Here is a 24,292-nt window from a genome sequence, read left to right on the forward strand (position 1 = left end):
GATTTAAAGAATTTCTCATGGGGTTTTGTGAAAGTTTTATTTTCTGCTTGGTCTACAGAGAGAAGGCTCAGCTGTGATTTCAGCCTCTCCTTTTTTTGCTTCATTAACAATAAACTTCACAGTTGGCTACATAAAACATGGTAAATTTTTGTACGTTTCTCACTGTATTTTGTCTAATCATCTTCACAATGTCTATTACCTTTTGGGATGACAGAGTAGAAGCTAATAAAACTGTAACCTTAAAAAAACCCATGTTTAAACATTATCTAAAATGACTGAATTTTCAGCATTTGCATTACAGTTCTTACCATTCATACACTTTATTTCATTTTACTTTGACCTCTCTTCCAATCATGTCAGCACAACATACAAAGCGCCCTTCTTAGTAAGACACGATATTGGCAGAATAGGAAATCGGAGGCCTGATCTGCTGATGTTACCGCATACGCCACTGGAAGTGCCTCTGTTCTTACACTGGTGCATCTGCTCCACTATTTCTGACCTGAGAACCTCCCAGAAAGTATTCCAGTTCAGGAGGTTCATTTTACGGAATAATGAAATGAGGGGAAAAAAAAAAAAAGGAATGAACTCATTAATACTGAATCGTTACAAAACCAAAAGCCACAAAGCATCTGTTGCAGGCAGGCACCATTTGTAGAGGTTTTCACACTCATACCAGCTTGCTCTGTACCATCACCATCAAACAGACAGCACAGCCATGGCAACAGCCTCAAAATAGCTAACTCTTAGGAGTTATGCAAGACTCTCCAACCGATCCTAGTTTTCACATTTTTAATTTAGAGCTTTGCTCTTCACTCCTCTACCTTCTTCCTTTTTACAGGCTTACATGCACCACGTATGGTATATTGAAACAACACTAAAAAGTATAGCAAGGACCGGCATCCTCTGTGCTTTACCTTCCCCCAGGCCCACAGTGCGACTGCCCGGCTGATCCCTTAGTTCAGCTCTTCTGGGGCCAGCCAATGCAGCAGAAACTATTGCACCCGCTCCCTTTGGCTTCCCTCCCCACAAAAGACTAAATATGTCCTTCCCACACAATGGCTGAGCTCCACTGGCCCAGAGCCTGTGAACACTGAATGGTCTTTCTGATTCAATTAATTCAGCAGAATTACCCTAGCCCATTACCCCCCACCTCATCCCATGGAAGCCTAGGAGATTGTTTCCTTTAATTTTACCAAGACCCATAGGGTATCCTTCCTTCACTGAAGCTTGCAGCAAAACGCACTTGCTGAGAGAGTCCACATCAGACACCAAAATATATCACAGGAAAAGCAGCAAGATTTTGCAAGGCTCAAGGATTTCCATTTCATCAGTGGCTAACTAAGAAGGAGCACCTCTTCTACTGCTATGGTACTGTTTCTTCTTTATTTTTAATTAAAACCTTAGAATGCCTTGTATCTAACCCTCTGCAAATTTTTTTCACTTACTGTGAAACAGCTGAAGCTTTCACGGAGTATTGTTGTTGTTTTAAGGATAAATCATTTCAGATATTTATGCCTAGAACAGACATTTATGCCTAGAACAGAACGAAATGTTCTTTATAAGACAAAACACTGTATAGTTATTGTATTGAGGAAGATGACCTTTATCTTACTGCTAGGACCATCATTTTCCCTGTGACCCTGCAATACAATAAAGCATTATGTGATAGCCAACAAGAGTCAAGCAAAATACATGCATCTTGCAGAAGCATACAATCGTCCAGCTGAAAGCCATGGTGCGACCTGATTTCCCAACACTTGTCGCAGTCTCCTGTAATGTCAGTTCAGGAACCTTAATCCAATGGACAAGGCCACAAAAAGCAGATTCACTCTTCTCTTTTCCCGTAACAGAGAGGAAAGATAGAAACTCTGGCTAGTCTTGGAGGATCCTTTCACAAAGGTGTTGGTAGAACTGGTAAAAATGTGTAGCAAACAGGGCATCCGCAAGGGAAATGCAGATTCTGGGAGACGACAAAACCTACCAATTGATACCAAATATAGAAAATAATTCTAGCTACTAAAGAGGTCTCATTTTGACCCTTCTCAAATTAAATCAAAGCAGCTCTTTTTGGCTTGAACTGGACTTAAATTACACGGGGCTCTGAAAAGAAAAAACCCCAAAACCCCAGATCTCAACAAGTAGAAAATAAAATCAAATGGTAGAAGGGAAGTGTAACAGATCAAATAATTACATTAACTTAATGTAAATGTTTCATTTAAAAACTGTTTTAACATGTCCTGAAATACTGTTTTTTGGGTTTTTTTTTGCATTCAGCCATCAAGGACTTATGGATGATGGCTTTTGCAGCTGTAAAACTGGTAGCATCAGAGGGATCAATTCTCATTAGCAGCTACTTACTGGTACAGAATAAGTGGAATACTTTATGCTTTGGTGTTTATTTTCTTATTACAATCTTTTCTTTTACTCAGATCAGATCTCTGCCTCAAACTCTGTCTTTTATTTTTATATATGTACACACATGAACTAGCTTATATGCATACATAACATGTATACACACATACTCTCACAAGGGCTTTTGAAACAGACCTAGACATAAGAATGTCCTGTACCAGTTGCAATTTAAGAGTATCATGTACAACTCGGCACATAGAAAGAACAGACATCGCATGGAGAATTCTCCATTTCCACACTCATGTATTTCCCCTTGTACACAAAACCCCATCCACTCAGAGTATCAGTGCTGTGATCATCACCCGGCTACGAGGACTACATCTTAACAGCATTTATCAGTGAGGATGTGGGCATCAGCATTTCTTGCTAACAAGCTTGACATAGCACCAAGCAGAGACCTTTTACAATGATTACAAGACATCCAATTTTATTGCAGTCCAAAAAAGTTTCAGTGGGGTGATTTAAAAAAATCACATTACACAGTTTCTTAATGATACTTTGAGGATATATGAATGAAAGCTCAATTCTGAAACTTCTCTATCGTCTTAATAATTACGAAAATCATAGTGTCTTAAAACATTTCACCTGACTCAAGGTTTTGCAAAAGCTTATTACCCAAGTCTCATCTTCATGAAATGAGCATTCATGCCCATTCTGCGCAATGAGAAACTGAGTTCCAAAGTTGACCCATTGTCTTCCAGATCTCTTTTCTAAATGCCAGACAACATCCACACTCATTAGCAATGGCAGGGGATTGGACAACTTCATATTCTAGAGTTAGGTCTAATGACAAAAGCCTACGCAGAGTTTTATGCCAATGCTAGAGCTGAAAGTAGGTCAGTCTGCATGATTTCTTTTGTTAAACACGAGGCATTTGTCACCTTCAGCCACAGCCTTTGCAAGTTAATCACTTCTGGGTGGCAATTCAAAAAGCAAGAGAACCTGCTAGGTCCCAGCTGTATGAGGTTTGCTATTTCAGTGGCCGACAACAACGCTGAATCAGAAACAACATAGAGAGACAGCAGGAAAGACTGCACTTTGCATCTCATCTATTCTTGAAATTCTCTCTAATTTTCAGTTGAAGATGCAGAATTCCTGCTATGAGCAGTGAGAAACAGTGAACCCTGGTGAAATTCCTGGGTGACTGAGCTGGACTAGTGTACAAAATGCATGTGGTACAGCATAGATGAGAAGGACAGGCATGCCAGATGCCATTACTTCAAGCCCTCTAGACAAAAATAATGTCATTGATCAGTATTTCAAGTGACTGCTGACACACATTATAATGGCAGCCCTTGTGAAGTCTTCTTCTCAGGGATAAGCTCACAAGTAGACTCTCTGATCCCCAAGAGTGCATTGTTTGAGTTTCAGCAAAGACGCCAGCAACTGCAAAATCACAAGGAGTGAAATAACACCCGAGCAGTAGGCTCCACAACTAAAGGCTGAAGGATGCAAGCAGTCATCTCAGCTAAAACTTGAACTGTTGAGTTATAACCTTTGGGTTTCCAAACAGAAGACACACAGTCATGAACATTTAAATGGCACTTTTTTTTTTATGCACTTATCTTAAGGATAAACTGACATTTAACTTGTCATCCAGTTTTCCAGCTTTCCCTACTGGAGGGGAAAGTGTTACAGTTTCCAAGTTCATCAAACCAAGTAGATGGATAAGCATTCAATCTTTTAAAACCTACTGATGTATCAGAGGTTTCAGTCACCCCGTCATACACTTCCGTAAGTCCGATCACAGGCTGGGACTGATGTTTGCCATGCTCAGCAGGCCCTCAGATGCATACAGAGATGACAATGCAGGGCTGTTGCGTGCAGCCCATACTCAGAGAGGCAACTCCTCTTCATAAAGCAGCTCTGCTCAAGTCCTGGCAGAGGCTCTCACGAGCTGGATGTACTCGCTATGCAGCAGCTGCAGGATCCTACCTTGGAGCTGTCTAACATGTCCCACTGCATCTGTGTTCAATAAGACTGAGTGCACCAAACCACCCCTAGCTCCATCTCAGCTCAGCAGCTGTGCACTGTCCTCTGAAAAAGGGTCATTCAGGGGTTGTTTACTCAGAGCAATTATCACATCCTCATCAAGAAAAGCAATTTTCGGGTTTTTTTTTTCCATTTTAAGCTGAGCTACACATATCCTGCTGGGAACCCCCTGCCATGGAATAAACAACTCAGAGCTCCTCCTCCAAGTTTCAGGCAAAACATATTCTTCTTTCCAAGCCTGAAAAAGGGGTGGAGGGCTTAGTGAGCATTGCTTTCTCAATACCCCAAGCTGAAATATTGTTAAATTCTTCATTTCTTTGTCAAAAAAAGCATATTCAAGAAATTTCATATTCATCTTTTGGCTAAGTTTTCCTACAGATTTTCCTGAAGAGTATTGTGACTGCATTTCTCCAGGGGGATGTCTGCTTGCTTTTAAAATAGCTTCTTGTGTAATAGTTCTTTACTGACAGTTCTATTAATCTCGTATGTTACAAAAGCTTCGTTTTAGAAATTCTGTTCTATAGGACAAATTTGGAAATTAAAGCAAGAAGAGAGTGTCTTCACATTTAGAATGCAGTGTAAAAAAAGTGAATGTCACTGCAGATCCTTGCATATGACAATTAGCTAATGCTCAATTTCTTCCATCACCATCATCTTAATTGGCATATATTACATACAACCCACAAGAGCTTTCTCATCCCTGCACCTTCTCAGGCTGGCTATTCTATTATTTCAGCAAAAATGACTTTTCCTTTCTAACACTGAAAGACTAAATGAGCAAGTACAAAAATCCCATTGCCATGAGCCACAACCTTTGCAGCAAAAAAGGGCTGTAGGCTTGCAGGAAGAGTTCCTTGTGTTTTTTTCCCCCCTCAATAATTAGCCTTACCCTTCAAGCTGCAAATCCCTTGGCTCCTGCTCCAGAAAACCACCTACAACCCTTCACATGGGTTACGTGTAGCAAGCAAAACAGATATCCTGGATTTTGGCAAAAGGTCTTGGCATATTGCACAACCAAGCCCCTGGAGCCTAACCAAACATGGAGTGACACCAACAGAAACACTCCTTTCACCCCTGGAGGACAGAAAGGACCGCAGCCCATTGTACAAAGATAATTTTTTTCTCCCTGTTGAAGTGGCTGTTGTGACTGACTTTGCAGCTTTTATAACAGTTATCCCAACACCCTATTGCTCGCTCTCCTTTCATGAGTACCATCAGGATTGAAAAAATCTTTGTGACTACAGCTATTGAACTCATCTGACAGTTTCCAGCCATCAGTTGCAAACAGCTCCCTGTACTGGCTGCACAATGGGACTGGTATCACAGGAAGGAGACACAGAATTACATGGTTAACTTTGAGCAGTCATGTCCACTATGAGGCTCCATCTAAACCCCAAAACTCCTTGCTCTGAAAACAGTGGGAGGAGACACTTACTGCACAGGAATTGGTATTCAGAAAGGCAAAACCCAGGAGTTAACACTGGCAATACTGGCACATGCATTACAGTTTAAGAGTGTGTTTTGAAATGCTACTTAATGTTCAGGGCACATTATCCTGCTGAATGAAAAAAAAAAGATACTCAACTAGACTATGTTCCCATACTCCATTCAAGGTGCTCAGGCTACCCCAAAAATTAAAGACATGCTTCCTGTGGGCCACTGTGGGTTAGTTACTAAGAGAAAACTACAAAAGCTGTGTCCTGCCACCTTAACTCAGATTTATTCCAACCACTTTTTCATTATTTGGACAAAGGTGGCAGAGGCAACTTTTACAGCCAGTGACAGAGCTGAATTTGAAAATTGTAATTATATGTAAAATCACAGAATCATAGAATTATTTAGATTGGAAAAGACCTTTAAGATCATCCAGTCCAACCATTAACCTATACCAAGTCCACCACTAAACCAGCTGAGGGTAGAGTAGTAATTTCATGTTTCCTGCCTTGGTGGCTGAATTATTTATAATGAGAGTAAAAACTAGGAATCATTAAGGTTGGAAAGGACCTCTAAGATCATCAGTCCAATCATCATCCACCCGAGAGTACTGAGGGAGCTGGCGGAGGAGCTTGCCAAGCCACTCTCCATCATCTATCAGCAGTCCTGGTTAACAGGGGAGGTCCCTGATGACTGGAGGCTTGCCAATGTGACACCCATCTACAAGAAGGGCCAGAAGGAGGATCCGGGGAACTACAGGCCTGTCAGCCTGACCTCGGTGCCGGGAAAGATTATGGAGAGGTTCATATTGAGCGAACTCCACAGGCAAGTACAGGTCAACCAGGGGATCAGACCCAGCCAGCATGGGTTCACGAAAGGCAGGTCCTGCTTGACCAACCTGATCTCCTTCTATGACCTGGTGACCCGCCTGGTAGATGATGGAAAGGCTGTGGATGTCATCTACCTGGACTTTAGCAAAGCTTTTGACACCGTCTCGCATAATATCCTCCTCGGGAAGCTGGCAGCTCACAGCTTGGACAGGCATACTCTTTGCTGGGTAAAGAACTGGTTGGGTGGCCGAGCCCAGAGAGTAGTGGTAAATGGTGCTAAGTCCAGTTGGCAGCCGGTCACGAGCGGTGTTCCCCAGGGCTCTGTTTTGGGGCCAATGTTGTTTAATATCTTTATCAACAATCTGGATGAAGGGATTGAGTGCACCCTCAGTAAGTTTGCAGATGACACCAAACTGGGTGGGAGTGTCGGTCTGCTCGAGGGTAGGATGGCCCTGCAGAGGGACCTGGACAGGCTGGACCGATGGGCCGAGGCCAACTGTATGAGATTCAACAAGGCCAAGTGCCGGGTCCTGCACTTCGGTCACAACAACCCCATGCAACACTAGAGGCTTGGGGAAGAGTGGCTGGAAAGCTGCCTGGCCGAAAAGGATCTGGGGGTGTTGGTAGATAGCCGGCTGAACATGAGCCAGCAGTGTGCCCAGGTGGCCAAGAAGGCCAACAGCATCCTGGCTTGTATCAGGAATGCTGTGGCCAGCAGGAGCAGGGAGGTGATTGTCCCCCTGTACTCGGCGCTGGTGAGGCCACACCTGGAATACTGTGTCCAGTTTTGGGCCCCTCAATACAAGAAAGACATTGAGGTGCTGGAGAGTGTTCAGAGAAGGGCAACAAGGCTGGTGAAGGGTATGGAGAACAAGTCTTATGAGGAGTGGCTGAGGGAACTGGGGTTGTTTAGTCTGGAGAAGAGGAGGCTGAGGGGAGACCTTATCGCTCTCTACAACTACCTGAAAGGAGGTTGTAGTGAGGTGGGTGTTGGTCTCTTCTCCCAAGTAGTTAGCAACAGGACGAGAGGAAATGGGCTCAAGCTGCGCCAGGGGAGGTTTAGAGTGGAAATTAGGAAAAATTTCTTTACAGAAAGGGTGGTCAAGCATTGGAAGAGGCTGCCCAGAGAGGTGGTGGAGTCACCATCCCTGGAAGTGTTCAAAAAACGGGTAGATGTGGCACTTCGGGATATGGTTTAGTCTAGTCTGCCCTTGATTGGTTTAGGTGGGCTTGGTAGTGTAGGTTAATGGTTGGACTGGATGATCTTAAAGGTCTTTTCCAACCTAAACGATTCTATGATTCTATGATCAACACCACCATGGCCACTAAACCATGTCCCAAAGTGCCACATCTACCCATGTTTTGATGGTGACTCATCATGTGCAGTTCAGCAACATGCAGAGCTTTTAATTTATAGTTCTCAAACTAGTTTACCAAAACAAATATGACAAATGAGATTTTTAGAAAAAGAAACTCAGTTAAGTGACAAGCCTAGAGCTGTGTTGCTCACCCAGAGCACAGAGATACAGAAATCAAGACTACCTGACTAATTCAAATACTTCTTTCCTCAGTCACTCACCAGGCCTTCAAAAGCATGCTATACAGTTTTTAGGCCTATACATGAAATTGGATTATGCCCCTGCATTTCTGGCAAGTCGCCTGCACGACCCTCAGTCTAACAAAACTTGCCTTGATCTGAAGAGACTGCCCATACAATGTCCAGTGAGGCATTTTGCATATGCTCATTAATGGCTTTTGTTGTATTCTGTCTTTCCCCCTGAAAACATCCTAACTCTGGATGCCAAAGAAATAACAGACAATTAGATAACAGATAATTTGGGGACTAAATAAGTTAACTGCAAGAAAAATGGTTTGCTTACTAGATATGCCCCGCTAATGAAGTATTTTGCTCTTCATTAACTAAAAGATATTGACATTAAATAACATGACACTTCAGATCTAAGCACAGGATGCTTTTGCAAGTTTGACACCAAAAATCAATGTAATGCTCAAAGTCCTTGCTTCACCATTCTGGCTACCATAAACACAAGCTCCCCTGGCATTCTCCTTTTAGGGTTTTGGGTTCCTCCCCCTCCTCAAGAAAACCCATCTGGGTGAACAAGATTTTAAAACCATACATCTAGCCTCATGTGACTGAGTACGGTTGACCTAACTGGCTGAAACCACTGCCAGTTTCTTCATATGCCAGGGAGTTCAACCAGCAAAAGACACGACGTTCTTCAACTAAGGACACGGTGATACGCGTTTCATTAGGAAAGGGGGAAGCAATGAAAAAGGACATATGTTAGGTGGAAAGTGAAAATATCTTAAAGGGCAAGGCGGGGGTGAAAATGGAGAAGAAAATTTCCAAGGAAGAACAGCCAGTAGAATGAGAGCAGAAACAGAAGCAGAGTGAAAATCCTACTGATTCGGTATGAATACAGAAAAAAGAACACAAGGAAATTAAAAAGAGTAAGAAACTAATGCAGTAAAAAAAAGAAGGGGAAATAGAAGCAATATGATTTGTTTATTTTTGCTTCTCCCACTGATACAGCTACAGATGTAGAAGCTTCCAGTTCATGTGCACTGCCAAAGTGAGAAAATTTGCTGTCGACATCCAAGGTAAAAATGAGTTGCCTGTCTTTCACTCACATGAGGGTATTAGCATAGACTGAAGAAACTCCTAATGTATTGCATGTTCTTCCAGCCATCCGTCTTGCACACTACTGTGCAGCGGAGTTGGGATGGTTGCTTCCAAAGCAGGACTGTGCCCATCTGTCAAGCAGCCCAGACAGCATTTCTGGGCTTTGAGACCTGCTGAGCAGAACTTCGCCACTTAATTCTTCTTACTACAGCCACAAAGGAGAGCAGCCAGGAGACAGCTTGGCTGTAGAGATGCCACAAACAGGGATTGTCTCAGAACTAAATAAAAAGGGACATTTTTTCACAAAGTAGTATCTCAGAAGAGTGGATAACGATTTACAGGGCTGAACCTATGTACATTCGTAACTCTGTCTTTTAGTAATACCACTAGAGTTTGTGAACACAGTGTACAGCTTAAGTTCTGTAAAAGAACTAAGACCAAAGTGACCTCTAGATAAGGTGGTCTAACGCCTGAGTTTACATACAAATGGACACTGAGTGGAAATTTTGTGGGTCTTCACACTAAGCAAGTGTCGAGCTTTAGCCTCAGCCTGCAACTAAGTACCATGCAGCTGCTCGCTCACTCCTCCTATCCCGATGGGATGGGGGAGAGAATCGGAGGAGTAAGAGTGAGAAAAACTCCTGGGTTGAGATAAGAACAGTTTAATAATTGAAATGAAGTAAAATGGTAATGATAATAATAACAATATAATAATAATAATAATAATATACAAAGCAAGTGATGCCCAGTGCAATTGCTCACCACCTGCCGACCGATACCCAGACAGTTCCCAAGCAGCGATTGCTGCTCCCTGGCCAACCCCCCCCCCCAGTTTCTATACTGAGCATGACGTCATATGGTATGGAATAGCCCTTTGGTCAGTTTGGATCAGCTATTCTGGCTGTGCCCCCTCCCAGCTTCTTGTGCACCTGGCAGAGCATGGGAAGCTGAAAAGTCCTTGACTAGCGTAAGCAGTACTTAGCAACAACTAAACCATCAGTGTGTTATCAACGTTATTCTCATACTAAATCCAAACCACAGCACTATGCCTGCTACTAGGAAGAAAATTAACTCTATTCCAGCTGAAACCAGGACAGCAAGTTACAGCAGCCACTACATTGCTTCCATCAGTCATTTCTAGACCATTCTAGACCATTATACCCAAATCCTAACTTTATTTCTTTTCATGTTGCTTGCAGAAAGGAAACCTCTAAACTCCACCACTGTACCATCAACTATTGTCTTCTACGAGATCTGAAAAGCATGAAGGCTTTAGCTCTCTTCATTTGTCTTGTAGGATCAGCTTTTGCTATTCCAGTAAGTCCTCATCATGCTATTGTTACTGGACACTTAATTTCCCATTCTGCGAATACTCTATGTTAGCCCATTGACCTATACAAGATTTTTATTTACATGCAGACATTGAATATATTTGTCTATTCTAGACACAGCCCTTAAACTACAAACTTGGAACCCATGGAAAGAAAACTCCAGAAAAGGTACTCTTCTTGTTCTTTAAACATTAAGAGGCAACCTGTATTGTTAATCTCAAATATATAAAACACATTAGCACATATGTAGTGGTCAGCGAATTGATTTAGGTTAAAAAAAAAATATATAGGCCACCCCTACCGCAAGAATTAGTACCAAGCATCTCACGCCTCGCATATTACATAGCTAGAAACAGGACAAAATCTAAAGCTCACAACAGAAGTTTCACTTATTGAAAAAATTACCTTAAATGAATCCCCACATACAATCATTACACCCATATTTGTACAAACAATAAGCTCCACTGACAATTGAACTTGTGGTTATTGCTACTCCAGTAAACAAGGAGGATGCAATCCTAAATTTATCACATGAAGTGATGATACGCAGTCTCAAACGTGTAAGAATTTTAGCCACCATGTGTTTCACTATTCACAATACAGAGCATTAGATACAGCTCATCTTGGAAAAGTACACTGTCGCTGACAAGCCAGATACACAGCCCTGACGGTAATGAGACAGATGACTTCAGCAGACCTATGCCATATGTGCATGCTAATGACAGAGCTCACAATTTTGCATTCATGGTTGACCGAAATTAAAATTCCTTTTTATTGCACCATTCTGGTGAGCATTTGTGGTTCAGACACAATGGACTTTGGCTCCAAGCCAATGAATGTTTTGGAACAACCAAATTCAGACCATGCTCTGTAGTAAGAAATGCAAAATCCCAACTCTTATGCTAACTTTTTAAAATTATGAATTATATTCATATGCAGCTTTCCAGATGCATTTCATGTCAATCCAGATGATGCTCTGCATTGTGAAAACCAAAAAATTAACTTTTCCTAATGAAGTATCCAGCAGAACAAATTATGGTATAAACACTAGTTTGCAGCCTACAGCTGTCTCCCAGAAACAACTCATACAGAAGATGCATCAAAACAAAACATTGCAATACTCAGTGAATCATCAGTTCCAAGTGAATATGCAACATCCTTCAAAGGTTAGTCATCCCCTAACAGTACCTAATTACAGCTACATTGACTGAAACTTGCCATCATATTGAGACCCAAGTATCTTTCACCAGCAACTGAGTTCTAAAAGTTTATTTTATCCTGGGGACAAAGGTATAACAAAAAGCAGCAGCTGAAAGCCACATCCAGGCACATCTCTGCACTGAGGTTTTGGTGCATAACGAGGCTTCCTCTCAAGACATGAGCTACATCTTTCTCAGACTACTGCTTCAAATACAGGCACCCATAATAGACAATCTTAATGACTGTTTGGCCTTGTATTTTCTAACTCTATAGAACTGGAAGCCCTTCACAGAAGACTGCTTTTTGCTTAAAGACATATAATATGTTGTACACAGCAGTGCCCAAAAACACATGTAAAAAATACTCTGTTCTTGAAATGTTATTTTCAAATTTTTTAATATCAGCTTGAAATGCTTGGTAACACATAGATTATTTTTATAAGGTCTTCAAGAAATGTGCAATATCCAATTGCATAATCCAATGCAATACATTGGAATCACTTCAAATAAATTCTAAGATTTATTAATCTACTTGTTATTTATTTATTTATTTATTTATTTTTAAGACTGAAGATATTAATCCTGAAGCCCCAAAGGAAGAGAACACAGGGTATGTAGACACAGGTGACTTGCTTCCCAGTCACAAAAACCTAAAACCCGATGTATCAGTACCAGATGCTGAGTACAGTGATGAGCCCCAGACCACTAGAAAACAAGGAAGAACTGGTAGCGAGCTTCAAGTGAAAAATAGCCTTAAAAGCATCAATTTCCTTGCACTGCACAATAAACCAGGTTTGGCATCTGATAACCAGGACAGTGACTCTGGAAGCAGCAGCAGAGAACAGTCTAGCTTTGAGCATTACCAGTTCAGGAGGCATGAGAAACAGAGCAATACAGCTAATCGACATGTTCTGGGCAATGCAGAAAATCCAGTGGATGCTCTGAGTCTTGATCGTGAGCACAGCACATGGAAATATAATAAAAATACAATTGGGCTATCTGAAAAAAACAGTGAAAGTGATGAAGAAGAAGGTGTGGAAGAAGAGGATGAGGAATGGGGTGAAGAAAGTGATTACAGAGATATGAAGCACAAAGGCCACCAGACAAATCAAGGTAACCGATACAAAAGACAGCAAAATGAAAACAGTATGCAGTCTGATGAAATCCTGAGAGATTCCAGTCAACCAATCCAGACAACCAAGAGACATGGTGAGAAATTTGACCTAGAGGAAGAAGAGAGGGAGAACAGCCAGAAGCAGCCCTATAAAGAAGAAATCCCCCTCCCTCAAAAAAACCATAATGAAGATCGGGATGACAAATGGCGAAGTCAAGAGAGGAAAGACAATATTCAAGTAAACTATCAGAGTGATCACGACACAGTGGTGAAAAGACAAGACATGGAGGACAGTGAGGTTGATGATGATGGTCATGACAGTGGTGATGTTGATGGCAAGGAAGATCTCAGCAATACCTGGAAAGAAGCAGCCTATGAGGAAGAAGAGAGAATCCAGAGTAATGACCAGGAGAGCACCAGTATTGAGCACGAAGGGGAAGGAACCACTGAAGATGACACTGCAGTTCACAGAGAGACCAAGTATTACCAAGATGTCAAGATTAAAGACCTTATTCACTCTGAACAAGATGATTATGATCATAAGCCACCTAATTCTGACAGTGAGCAACAACTGGAAATGAGTAGCTCTGTTCGGAGCATGAATTCAATGGAAAGTGAAGATAAGGTAAATTCTCTTTAAATTAAAGTTGGAATACTAGAAAAAGCAGGGGCAGGGTAGGGGAACAGTCCCAAATCAGATTTCTGATGATTGAAAGGACATTTTAGAGAAAAAACAGATGTAATAATTTATTAATATGCAGAAGTCTCATTTCCCCTTTTATTCACTATTCATCTGGTTCATGCTGTGTCACTTCACATGTAACATTTAGATGAATTCTACCAGAAAGGAAGTGAGCGCAACTCATGTAAGAGCTCCAGCCCTGATGGGCTATGTAATGAAACATACAAATAAATATGGATACACAGATACAAAACCTGGAAACCAGTATCAAACTGACTAGGAAAGCCTGTTCACTCTTCTCTCCCAAAGATTTTAAACACTACCATACAAAAGTGAACAGCTCGGAAAGGCAGAGCTAGAATCCCTGGAATAATTACCATCCTAGTGGCTAGGGCACTTTCACTCAAGATGAAGGATGTGGGCTTTGTCCCTTCAGACAAAGGAGGATGTTGCACCTAGGTATCCCGCACCCCAGTCAGCCATTAGATAACCAGTGGACTATCAGGGGTGTTCTTCAAAAGAAGGGAGTGAGTTTTCCTATGGCTGTTAAATAAGGATCTGTAATATTAAAAAAATGATAGGGGGCATCCATTTGAAAGAGGGCACGCACCTCCCCACAGCACCAAAGAAGGGTCAGAACTGAAGACACATCCTTCCCTTCTCCTCCTGCTTCACGTGTCTGGCCTGGCAGCTCACGGTGCTGCTGCTCCCAGGCACTGTTGAGAGGCAGCTCATGCTCACTGACCTGCAGGGCCCTGGCGCAAACTAAGACTGGAAGCACCAATTCTGCCAACCTTGAGGCACTATGCCGCTCTATGTCAAGTACTTGCAGAACTTCCAGGTGCTCAGGCCTTACTAAGCTCCTGGTTCTCTCTCTCCACCTCCTACTTCCCCCCCCCACCCCCCGCCGCCCCAAATAATAGAGCGCCTTAATACTACCAGAGGTTTTACACACTTCTCACACATTTTCCATAGCAACCTCTTTCTGCTGCAAGCAAACTGTGCCTCAGTCAGCTCTATATTTGTACCTGAAAAAAATTTGTCTAAGTATTTTTTTCTTCCCAAGATTTACCACAACTTCTGCTTATGTCTCTCTGACTGTACAGGTTAAGACTACAGGCAGCTCCTATGGTGAGATGGAAATTGCAAGCAACAGGAGTGAGAAAGCTCTCCTGGGTAAGCCACAAGCAAAGCCATCATGTTAGCTGCTAACTCTCTGCGGCTGGGGAATCTGCTGGTCTGCATTTCTTTTCTGCCTTTGGCATCATGCAATTTCACGACTGAACTGTGCTTGTGCATAATCCTGCATTGCAGTTATGTTCCCAGAGAATCCCTTCCATACACCCTTGGATTTACTAATATGTTTGTGAATAACATTTGTAGACAGTGCGCAAATTTTTGTGTCAGTTATACAGGAATGGGAATTACGTTGCATTGAAACTGTTCAGTTTCAGAACAGTAGCTTGAATTCAACGAGGAGTGGGACAAGTGCCAGTGCTGGATTCAGCAAGGACAGATGGGATATGCTTCGCCAAAAGAAGCTAGAAGTGAATGTCAGTCCTTATAGAAGAAATAGCTTTTTCTGAGGAATTTCTTTCTCCATCCAACTCAAACCTGGGACTGCTAGAAGTCTCACAAAAATCCTCATTTAAAGTTTGGCTTGTTTTATTCAATACAAGATCCAGCTGCATTTTAACAAACTTACAAAAAGCACTTGACTTCTTGGTGAATTTTGGGCTGTATTTTCCTTTGTCTGTCAGCAGTACCTGACAGAAACACTTGGCTTTGTCCCATCCCCTCTAACAGTAACTCCTTCTTGCTGTGATTGCTAGACCTGTGTAGGAACTTCCACTGCAAAAGAGGTAAAGTCTGCCATGTGGACAACCAAGGGAAACCCAGCTGTATTTGCCAAGATCCTGCTGCTTGCCCTTCCACCAAAGACTATGAGCATGTAAGTATTTCATTCAGTGCACAGCATAGGAGAAAGCCAACTAGAATGTTTACAAGATAATATATTCCCCTGCTATTATTTAGAATAATTTCACCCTAAAAAGCATGCAAGTGGGTTTGGGTGATTCCAGTAATTGTAAAAGTAAGTATAAAGTACCCAAACTCACTGACTATAGCTTGAGAATAGTATGAACACATGTAGCTACACAGTACCTAAAGTGATTTGCTTCACTTAGTGTCTCAGGGATCACAACTTTTCCCTGTCACTAAAAGTTCTATTTACATCCATTTGATGTTTTAGAGCATATACTGAATACTAGTACATATCTAGTGTAATAATCCTGTACCATCTCAGAAACTATATTACTACCACACAAAAATAAAGTATCTCGAAACTGGGTGTGTAAGTACAGACAACTAATCCTTATGTAGGCATATAAAAAAATACAATTTTCAATACTTCTGATCACATGTATTCCCTGTGGGTATTCACAACTGCTACACCATATGTTAATGATACTTTTATTATTATAATGCCTATATGAGTGACCAGAATTTTTTCACAACACAGTGGTGGTGGTTTTGTTTTTCACTCCTCATCTAGGTTTGTGGTACAGATAATAAGACTTATGATGGCACATGTCAACTCTTTGGCACCAAATGTCAACTTGAAGGGACAAAAATGGGACGCCAGCTGCACCTAGACTATATGGGCTCCTGCAAATGTAAGGCTTTTCTATGAAGAATTCACCTAGGTGTAAAGAGCCAGTAGCCTTAAGCACCAGCTAGCCCTAAGCTATCTTCCTGTGCTCTCCCGCTTCTGCATCAATTATCTGCTAATTAAAACCTTCAAACCCTAAATGTCTAAAAAGTCACTTTTTCTCTAATTAAGGGTATTAAGCATCTGAAACTTAAAGACATCCCTCCTGTGCTTACACCAATTTGTTATCAACCCTGTCTTCCCCTTGCACTGTCTTACATGCTCCCATTGCTATAGCATCTGAAGATGGCTTTTTAATACCTTGACCAGAAAACCAGTATTTATACAGCCAGTTAATAAATGAAAATGTCAGCCCCCCAAACACCCCAAAACTAATTAGATGCCAAATGCAGAAGTCAGGATCTAAAAGCCAGAACTGATTCCCAAGCTTTTCAATTGCTGCATACCCTGGGAGGAAAGTGCACTCTCGGCCAGAACATTCCTTTGCTGTTGAGAACTCTGCTTTCATGCAACTGACTGATAATAGTTTCACTGCACAACTCTGCTCAGAATCTCCACAGATATATAAAGGTTGTAGCTTGCATAACTGGTTAAGCATGTGCAAAGGATTGTAGATTTATAATTGAACCCACTAGTTGCATTCCCAATTTTATGTATTAACAGCTCCATCAATTTTAAGCTTAATAGAAGTTTGCTAGTGAGAATCAAATCTAACTTGGCTCAGAAATGCTCAAATGGGGACTTAACGGATCACTTGGTAACAAAAGCTTTCTTGTTTGGCACAGACATCCCCCACTGTACTGATTATGAAGTGGATCAGTTCCCCCTCCGGATGCGAGACTGGCTCAAAAACATCCTTATGCAATATTACGAACGTGATCTGGATAATTCTGGATTTCTAACTGAAAAGCAAAGGAGTAAGGTCAGCAATCATTTTCAAATAAGACCATACAGTTACATTGTTAGAGCCGGACTAACCGTGTGAAAAAAAGTGATTCACATCTTATGAGTTCTCCTATTTCCTATGAGCATTCTCTTTCTGGTTAAGGCAATTTAGACTCAACTAGATTCACAAGTTGCAAAATACACTTACATGTCCCCTCGCACTCATTTAAACTGAGACACATTTCTGCTATGAATGTTCCTTTTGTCCAAGCAAATGCAGGCCAAATGTATTACTTTGAAGTCAGGGTCTACAGACAAGAGGCAGAAAAGTCAGAATGCACACCTAGATAAACATCATTTGCTTGAGAAGACATGATACAGCTTCTGTTCAGGGAAGTGCTTTGTGACAAACCTCTTGGAAAGATCAACTAATACATAGATAAGGATGATTGAATTAATGTAGTCAATGCCATTTTCCAAAGGACTTGGGGAAACTACGCAGCCATAAGATGGAAGGTCTGGGTATGGATAACTAATTAAAAGTCAGCATAAGAGGGAACAGCCAGCCAAGAGCTCACCTGTGGAGTCCCATCAGTTGAAAGCACTTATGCCATTCAGCTTTTGTTAAGTGACCTGGAGGAGGAAAGTATCAAAGGAAGGAAGGACAGACTTGGACTCACCATGAAGAAAACTGCTCAAGGACCTCATGAGACTGAGCAACTGGGCAGTCACACAGCAAGTTTTGAGACAGAATTACAACAGAGAGTTTAGGGGACCCTCATGGGGGCAGGGGATCCCTGCCTTGGACCGACCAAAAGTAGCTCCTCTTCTGTTCTTGAGACACACCTTGTACTTGGCCATCAATACAAAAGTACCTGAAAATGGACTCAACAGGGTATTGTTTGCACTTTTTAATCCAGCCACATACACTGTCCATCTACACCATAATATTCAAGGGCTAAAAAATTACACAAGTCTGATGCTCAGTTTTAAGAGAAAAGAGCTGCTTTCTACCATCCAGTAGACCTGCAGCATCACACTACATTGGCTTAAAATGGAGTAAGCATGTATTACCATTGGGCCTTTTTTTTTAGAGGAGGATTTATGTCAAGTGAATTGGTGAAAATAGTTTGTTTTTATAGATGCCATAACTGCCCAAAAAGCCATAACTGTTAGAAAAGAGCTTAAGTTAAACCAAGACCTAGGCTGCTCTAACTCTGGAGTAGAAGGTGTATGCAGTAGGTCACAGCAGGTTTATACAAAATATGCTAGAGCATCATCAAAGACTACTTACACAGTTACCAGGAGGGACATCGACCTACCCAGAACATCTCATACTAAATGGTACAAATTAGATTATTTCTGAGATGGCTTATTTCACACCAAAAGCTGAGTTGCTTGCCTCAGGACAGAAGATTAACAAATGTGGTAAAATTGGTTTCCATCTCCTACCAACCTGGGGTTACTGCCCTGCTTAGCTGAGTATGCCCATTAGGCCACAGGAATTTCACTTCTTTTCTAGTTACTACCAAAGTTGACATGGACAGCAACAAAAATCATCTGGACTACCTGAGGCAAGCTTTTCATACTATGTATGGTCACAAACACTAAAACCCATTTCCCCAGTGGTATTCTATCAAGTTCATTTTCTCCAAACCACCTCCTTGCTGGATAATTCTCTTCAGGACAGATCTTCATCCCTAAACAAAAAATGTCAATTTCTCTGTTGTGTTCAGGTCAAAAAAATCTACCAGAATGACAAGCGCCTCATGGCTGGTGACCACGCAGTTGAGCTGCTCCTGCACGACTTTGAGAAAAATTATCACATGTATGTGTATCCTGTGCACTGGCAGTTTCATCAGCTTGATCGGCACCCTGTTGACAGGTAAAAATAAAAAAAATCTTTGTGAGTTCAGTTCCAATTTTCTGTTTAAGATCAGGCTGTTTTACTTTTCTAAACCACTTGAAGGATTCTCTACATACAGGACCAGTTCCCTCAGCTGATAGAAGCCAGTATCCCCCTCTTTCTAAGGGGGCATTAATCTCTAACACAGAACTTCTCTCATTGTTTTGCTGGAGCCATGTCTTAGGTCAGAACCTGCTATCCTCTTGCCTTTCATAATCATCATGTATTACACCTTGAGCTCTACAGTGTCTTAATAGCTACTAATGCTCTGATCCTGGAAGAAAACAAGGCTCATGAGATCCTGTTATTACCGAAGCTAAGAGCAACAGGCTAAGTACAAAGGGCAGAGGCCTGTCAGCAATAATTCACTAGTGAGGTACCCATAGTTTTCAACTAATACTGCAGAAGTCTTTCAGTTTGAGCAGATATGGTAAGACAGCACCAGTGTCACAGTTCAGAGGAAGCCCCCAGCTTCTGAGAACGTGACTCAGATTTCAGGCTTCTGGTCATGACACTCGGTGGTGGGATCCATGTTTCAAGGCTGCAGGCCCTCAATACCTCGTGCTGATCACACCTACTGTCTTAGAACATAACTAAACACCTTTGCAAGCTTGATCTCCTGGAGATTAATGGCAAAACTCCACAATTGATGAGTTGTGAACAAGTCACAGTAATACTTGTTCTAGAAAAAAATGTTAGCAAACAAATAGCAGTTAAAACATTTTAGTTTATCAGGTATTATACATCATCATAACTACCAGGGACAGATTCACTACAGCAGCACAATGACAGAATCTACCAGGGCAACTCTGTCAAAGCCACTGTCGTCATCTTCTAGCAGCTTAGATCATCTTTGATGATCCTGACGATTTTTTAATGAAATACAGCTCTACATACCTGCTCTTTTTTTTCAGATTATTAGTGCACTCGGAGCTTGCACCTTTGAGAGCCTCCCTTGTTCCCATGGAACACTGCATAACCCGTTTCTTCCAAGAGTGTGATGGAGACCAAGACAAACTTATTGCTTTGAAGGAATGGTGCCACTGCTTTGGGATTAAGGAAGGTAAACCTAAAAGAACAGCCAGGTGTACAGGGACAAAAATGTTCCTATCAAGACTAGGCACATTCTCAGACCACAATGTACAGGAAAGAAATTGTAGCCAGAAGCTCATGGCTACTGTGCACAGAGGCAAATGGAACAGTAATGACAAGACTGCAAAAGGTGCAAGGTTCTGAACTGTTTTATAAAGATAGAAAAAAGTTATCTTCTCCACGAGGAAAAATTTGGGAGGTAGTTTGTACTAAATATCAAATCATTCCTGTGTGGTGTCTGAACCTATATGTTCTGCATGTCTGTCTCTCAAGAAACACTCTATTTAATCTTTCAGTGCCAAAGGAAAGGCAAAGCAAGCTTGTACTTTTAAATCAGTGGTCAAAGCATATTGATTGAAAATGTATTTAAAGATCTCAAGCCAAGTAGGGAAAACAACCGAGATCTCTCACTGATAAAGTAACTATGCTCACCTCTAGATTACTATATACAACACAAATGCTGTCATCACACTGTAGTTGCAGGCCAAACCATCTATTTTACCTAATTTGTCAGACGCAACATGTGCTCAGACTGCATGCATCAGGAGGCTTAGACAGAGGCAGGGACAGTTTCGGAACCCTAAACAGGCTAGCCATATATTTGGTTCAGCCCAATCCACATCAAGACTTCCCTAGGAAAGTGAAAAGGTAGGTACTACTGTGCTGGTGATGTCCCTAGAATTAGGCAGCAGCTGAACAGGAGCTGTCATGATAGCAATTTGACATCTGCATGACTACATTGAACCTAAGGCATTCTTAAGCAATCTGCCTTCTTCTGATCTAGCCCCGAGTGACAGCTGAACAATACTGCCAGTCATTAAGCAAGGGTAGCAGTAGTACAGGTTAATCCTAGAACAGAAGGCATTTGGCTAAACATGCGGACTGGGGAAATGTGTTCAAAATCCTACTAGCAACTCCCTAATTTTAAGTGGAAGCTGATTCTGGTCAGAGGTTACACATGCAGAGCCTTCACTCTTCCCAGAATTTTTCCAGCTCTTCTGATGACAATTTACCAGTCACAAACCATGTGTGGAAATAAGCTGCGAGGAGTTATCATAATATACATGTACTACTGCCAATGATAGTTCATCCAAAGAGGGGTTTAGGGTCAGTCATTTCTGAAGAGGCGGGGTGGAAGGAATTCTTGGCTCACAAACAGATGAAGGAGACCTAACACTAGAAACAAGAAAGTGCCTATCAAGATGGTCTAAATGAATGGCTCATGAATATGATAGCAGCAACCATACTTGTTTTTTGTTAGGGATAGCGTTCCCCTACATGAGCCCTCTGAAACTTTAGTGTATCACTTTCTTGATAGTGATACAGCATAAAAATGTCTCTTTGGCATCTAATGTTAATAACATTTTCTTCTTTGTTGCAGAAGACATAAATGAAAATCTCCTGTTCTGAGCCTGGCTGAACAGAATCCCAGTGCTGCACTAAAACTGGTGAAATATGTGAATCCCATTTATTTCTGTAATTAACAGCTTTACAGTTTTCAAGACAAATGTGGCATAAGGTTCATTGCATTCTTATCAAATAACACAAGTGCAGAAAAGTTCTACACTCATTAACAGCAGAAAAATTTAACTACTCCTAGTGGTTCATAGCTAAACAACCAGTGTTTTCCCCTGCAGGTATCCATGATCTCTCTGAACCAATAAATAGTACTAACCTGATGACCAAGCTGTTCACGGAACTCTTCAGTAGAATTATAGGATTTTACCATATACTGAAGAAAATTACCTTGAAATAGGACTTGTTTCCTTTATTTACTGTATTGTCAGTTTATCATTCTGCATAGAAGCCTCAAATAAAAGTCTACCTAGATATATGGGTTTTGTCAGAACTGTGTCAAAGAAAAGGTATCAAGGCAATGGTTCAATTGAAATTTCACTTTAGATTTAAGGGAGAAGAAGAAACTAGAGAGTATAGATCATATACACCACCCCTTAAACCATAACTCCTAAAATACATCAGAAAAATCAGGGCTTTTCAGATACTTCTTGTCCCACCTCTTGAAACGCAATAGTAATAGTACCAGTGCCACACAGCAGAATTCCTGCTGACAAACTGTGTAACGAGCTAATTGTATGAGCATGGTGAGTGTGGATATGTGTCAAAAGACTGATTAGCAACAGGTCCATCATCACAAGTTGCAGAGGATATCACAGCTCCAACACGTCCTTATTCTCCTTAGCAGGCACATTCTTTCTTCCTCCCTCAGAAGCACCAACTGCTGCTACCATTTTTCCAGAGAAAGAAATGCTAACTATTTCTTTCACCATCTCCCAACTTTTGCTTGCCTGAAGACAGGCACAATTTAGGCATAGAAATCAGGCAGAATGAGATTATTCCTGAATCCCATTAACCTGATCTCCTTCTATGACCTGGTGACCTGCCTAGTGGATGAGGGAAAGGCTGTGGACGTCATCTACCTGGACTTCAATAAAGCCTTTGACACCATCTCCCACAGCATTCTCCTAGAGAAGCTGGCGGCTTATGGCTTGGATGGGCGTACTCTTTGCTGGATAAAAAACTGACTGGGTGACCGAGTCCAGAGAGTTGTGGTGAACAGAGTTAAATCTAGTTGGCGACCAGTCACAAGTGGTGTTCCCCAGGGCTCTGTTTTGGGGCCAATCTTGTTTAATATCTTTATCAACAATCTGGATGAAGGGATTGAGTGCACCCTCAGTAAGTTTGCAGATGACACCAAACTGGGTGGGAGTGTCGGTCTGCTCGAGGGTAGGATGGCCCTGCAGAGGGACCTGGACAGGCTGGACCGATGGGCCGAGGCCAACTGTATGAGATTCAACAAGGCCAAGTGCCGGGTCCTGCACTTGGGTCACAACAACCCCATGCAATGCTACAGGCTTGGGGAGGAGTGGCTGGAAAGCTGCCTGGCCAAAAAGGACCTGGGGGTGTTGGTCAACAGCTGGCTGAACATGAGCCAGCACTGTGCCCAGGTGGCCAAGGCGGCCAACAGCATCCTGGCTCATATCAGACATAGTGTGGCCAGCAGGAGCAGGGAGGTGATTGTCCCCCTGTACTCGGCACTGGTGAGGCCGCACCTGGAATACTGTGTCCAGTTTTGGGCCTCTCAGTACAAGAAGGACATTGAGGCGCTGGAGCATGTCCAGCGAAGGGCAATGAAGCTGGTGAAGGGTCTGGAGCACAAGTCTTATGAGGAGTGGCTGAGGGAACTGGGGTTGTTTAGTCTGGAGAAGAGGAGGCTGAGGGGAGACCTTATTGCTCTCTACAACTACCTGAAAGGAGGCTGTAGTGAGGTGGGTGTTGGTCTCTTCTCCCAAGTAACTAGCGATAGGACAAGAGGAAATGGCCTCAAGCTGTGCCAGGGGAGATTTAGATTGGATATTAGGAAAAATTTCTTTACGGAAAAAGTGGTCAAGCATTGGAAGAGGCTGCCCAGAGAGGTGGTGGAGTCACCATCCCTGGAAGTGTTCAAAACATGGGTAGATGTGGCACTTGGGGACATGGTTTAGTGGGCATGGTGGTGTTGGGTTGATGGTTGGACTGATGATCTTAGAGGTCCTTTCCAACCTTAATGAATCCTAGTTTTTACTCTCATTAAAAAAATAATCCAGCCACCAAGGCAGGAAACATTAAATTACTACTCTACCCTCAGCTGGTTTAGTGGTGGACTTGGTAGTATTAGGTTAATGGTTGGACTGGATGATCTTAAAGGTCTTTTCCAACCTAAATGATTCTATGATTCTATAACTTTGTGATTTCAAGCCAAGCACTTCACCAAAAACATTCCAGGCATGCTCTGCTGTGAAGCTCCAACTACTATTCCTACAAAGGAAGAGCAGAAAACACTTTTCACCTGAACCATGTCACATTTCCAATGAAAAGAAAATGGGATTCAGTAATGCTGTTTTAGTAGCTCAAGCAGCGGAAGTCCACCTGCCCCTCGCTAATTTGCTCTTGAACCAGCAAGGGCTGCTAATCCTAATCCAACTCCAGCCTGATGCCCTGGGAGACAATGAATCAAGCTGCAATTATTTTCAACACAGGAACTTCTTACACAAACAAAATATTATTTCCCACCAAAACCAGTTTCACTGACAGTTTCT

At 42.0% G+C, this 24,292-nt stretch overlaps 1 protein-coding gene across 1 annotated transcript; it reads left to right on the forward strand.

Annotated features, from left to right (window-relative positions):
- Positions 1–10,578: 10,578 nt before the first annotated feature.
- On the forward strand, positions 10,579–21,605 carry SPARCL1 (SPARC like 1). Its single transcript, XM_075709522.1, has 10 exons — positions 10,579–10,632; positions 10,761–10,814; positions 12,412–13,584; positions 14,748–14,817; positions 15,474–15,592; positions 16,196–16,316; positions 17,098–17,234; positions 18,934–19,082; positions 20,018–20,166; positions 21,577–21,605. Exons 1-10 carry the CDS (start codon positions 10,579–10,581, stop codon positions 21,603–21,605), a joined length of 2,055 nt encoding a protein of 684 aa, XP_075565637.1.
- Positions 21,606–24,292: the final 2,687 nt, after the last annotated feature.

Source organism: Pelecanus crispus, chromosome 4, assembly GCF_030463565.1.
Source record: "Pelecanus crispus isolate bPelCri1 chromosome 4, bPelCri1.pri, whole genome shotgun sequence".
NCBI lineage: Eukaryota > Metazoa > Chordata > Aves > Pelecaniformes > Pelecanidae > Pelecanus > Pelecanus crispus.

Bases quoted from the DNA above. Each gene is read 5' to 3' on its own strand.
- SPARCL1 (XM_075709522.1), top strand. From the start codon at position 10,579: ATGAAGGCTTTAGCTCTCTTCATTTGTCTTGTAGGATCAGCTTTTGCT. The intron at 14,818-15,473 runs GTAAGCCACAAG...TGTGATTGCTAG, and splicing joins GAGTGAGAAAGCTCTCCTGG to ACCTGTGTAGGAACTTCCAC. The intron at 16,317-17,097 runs GTAAGGCTTTTC...TGTTTGGCACAG, and splicing joins CTATATGGGCTCCTGCAAAT to ACATCCCCCACTGTACTGAT.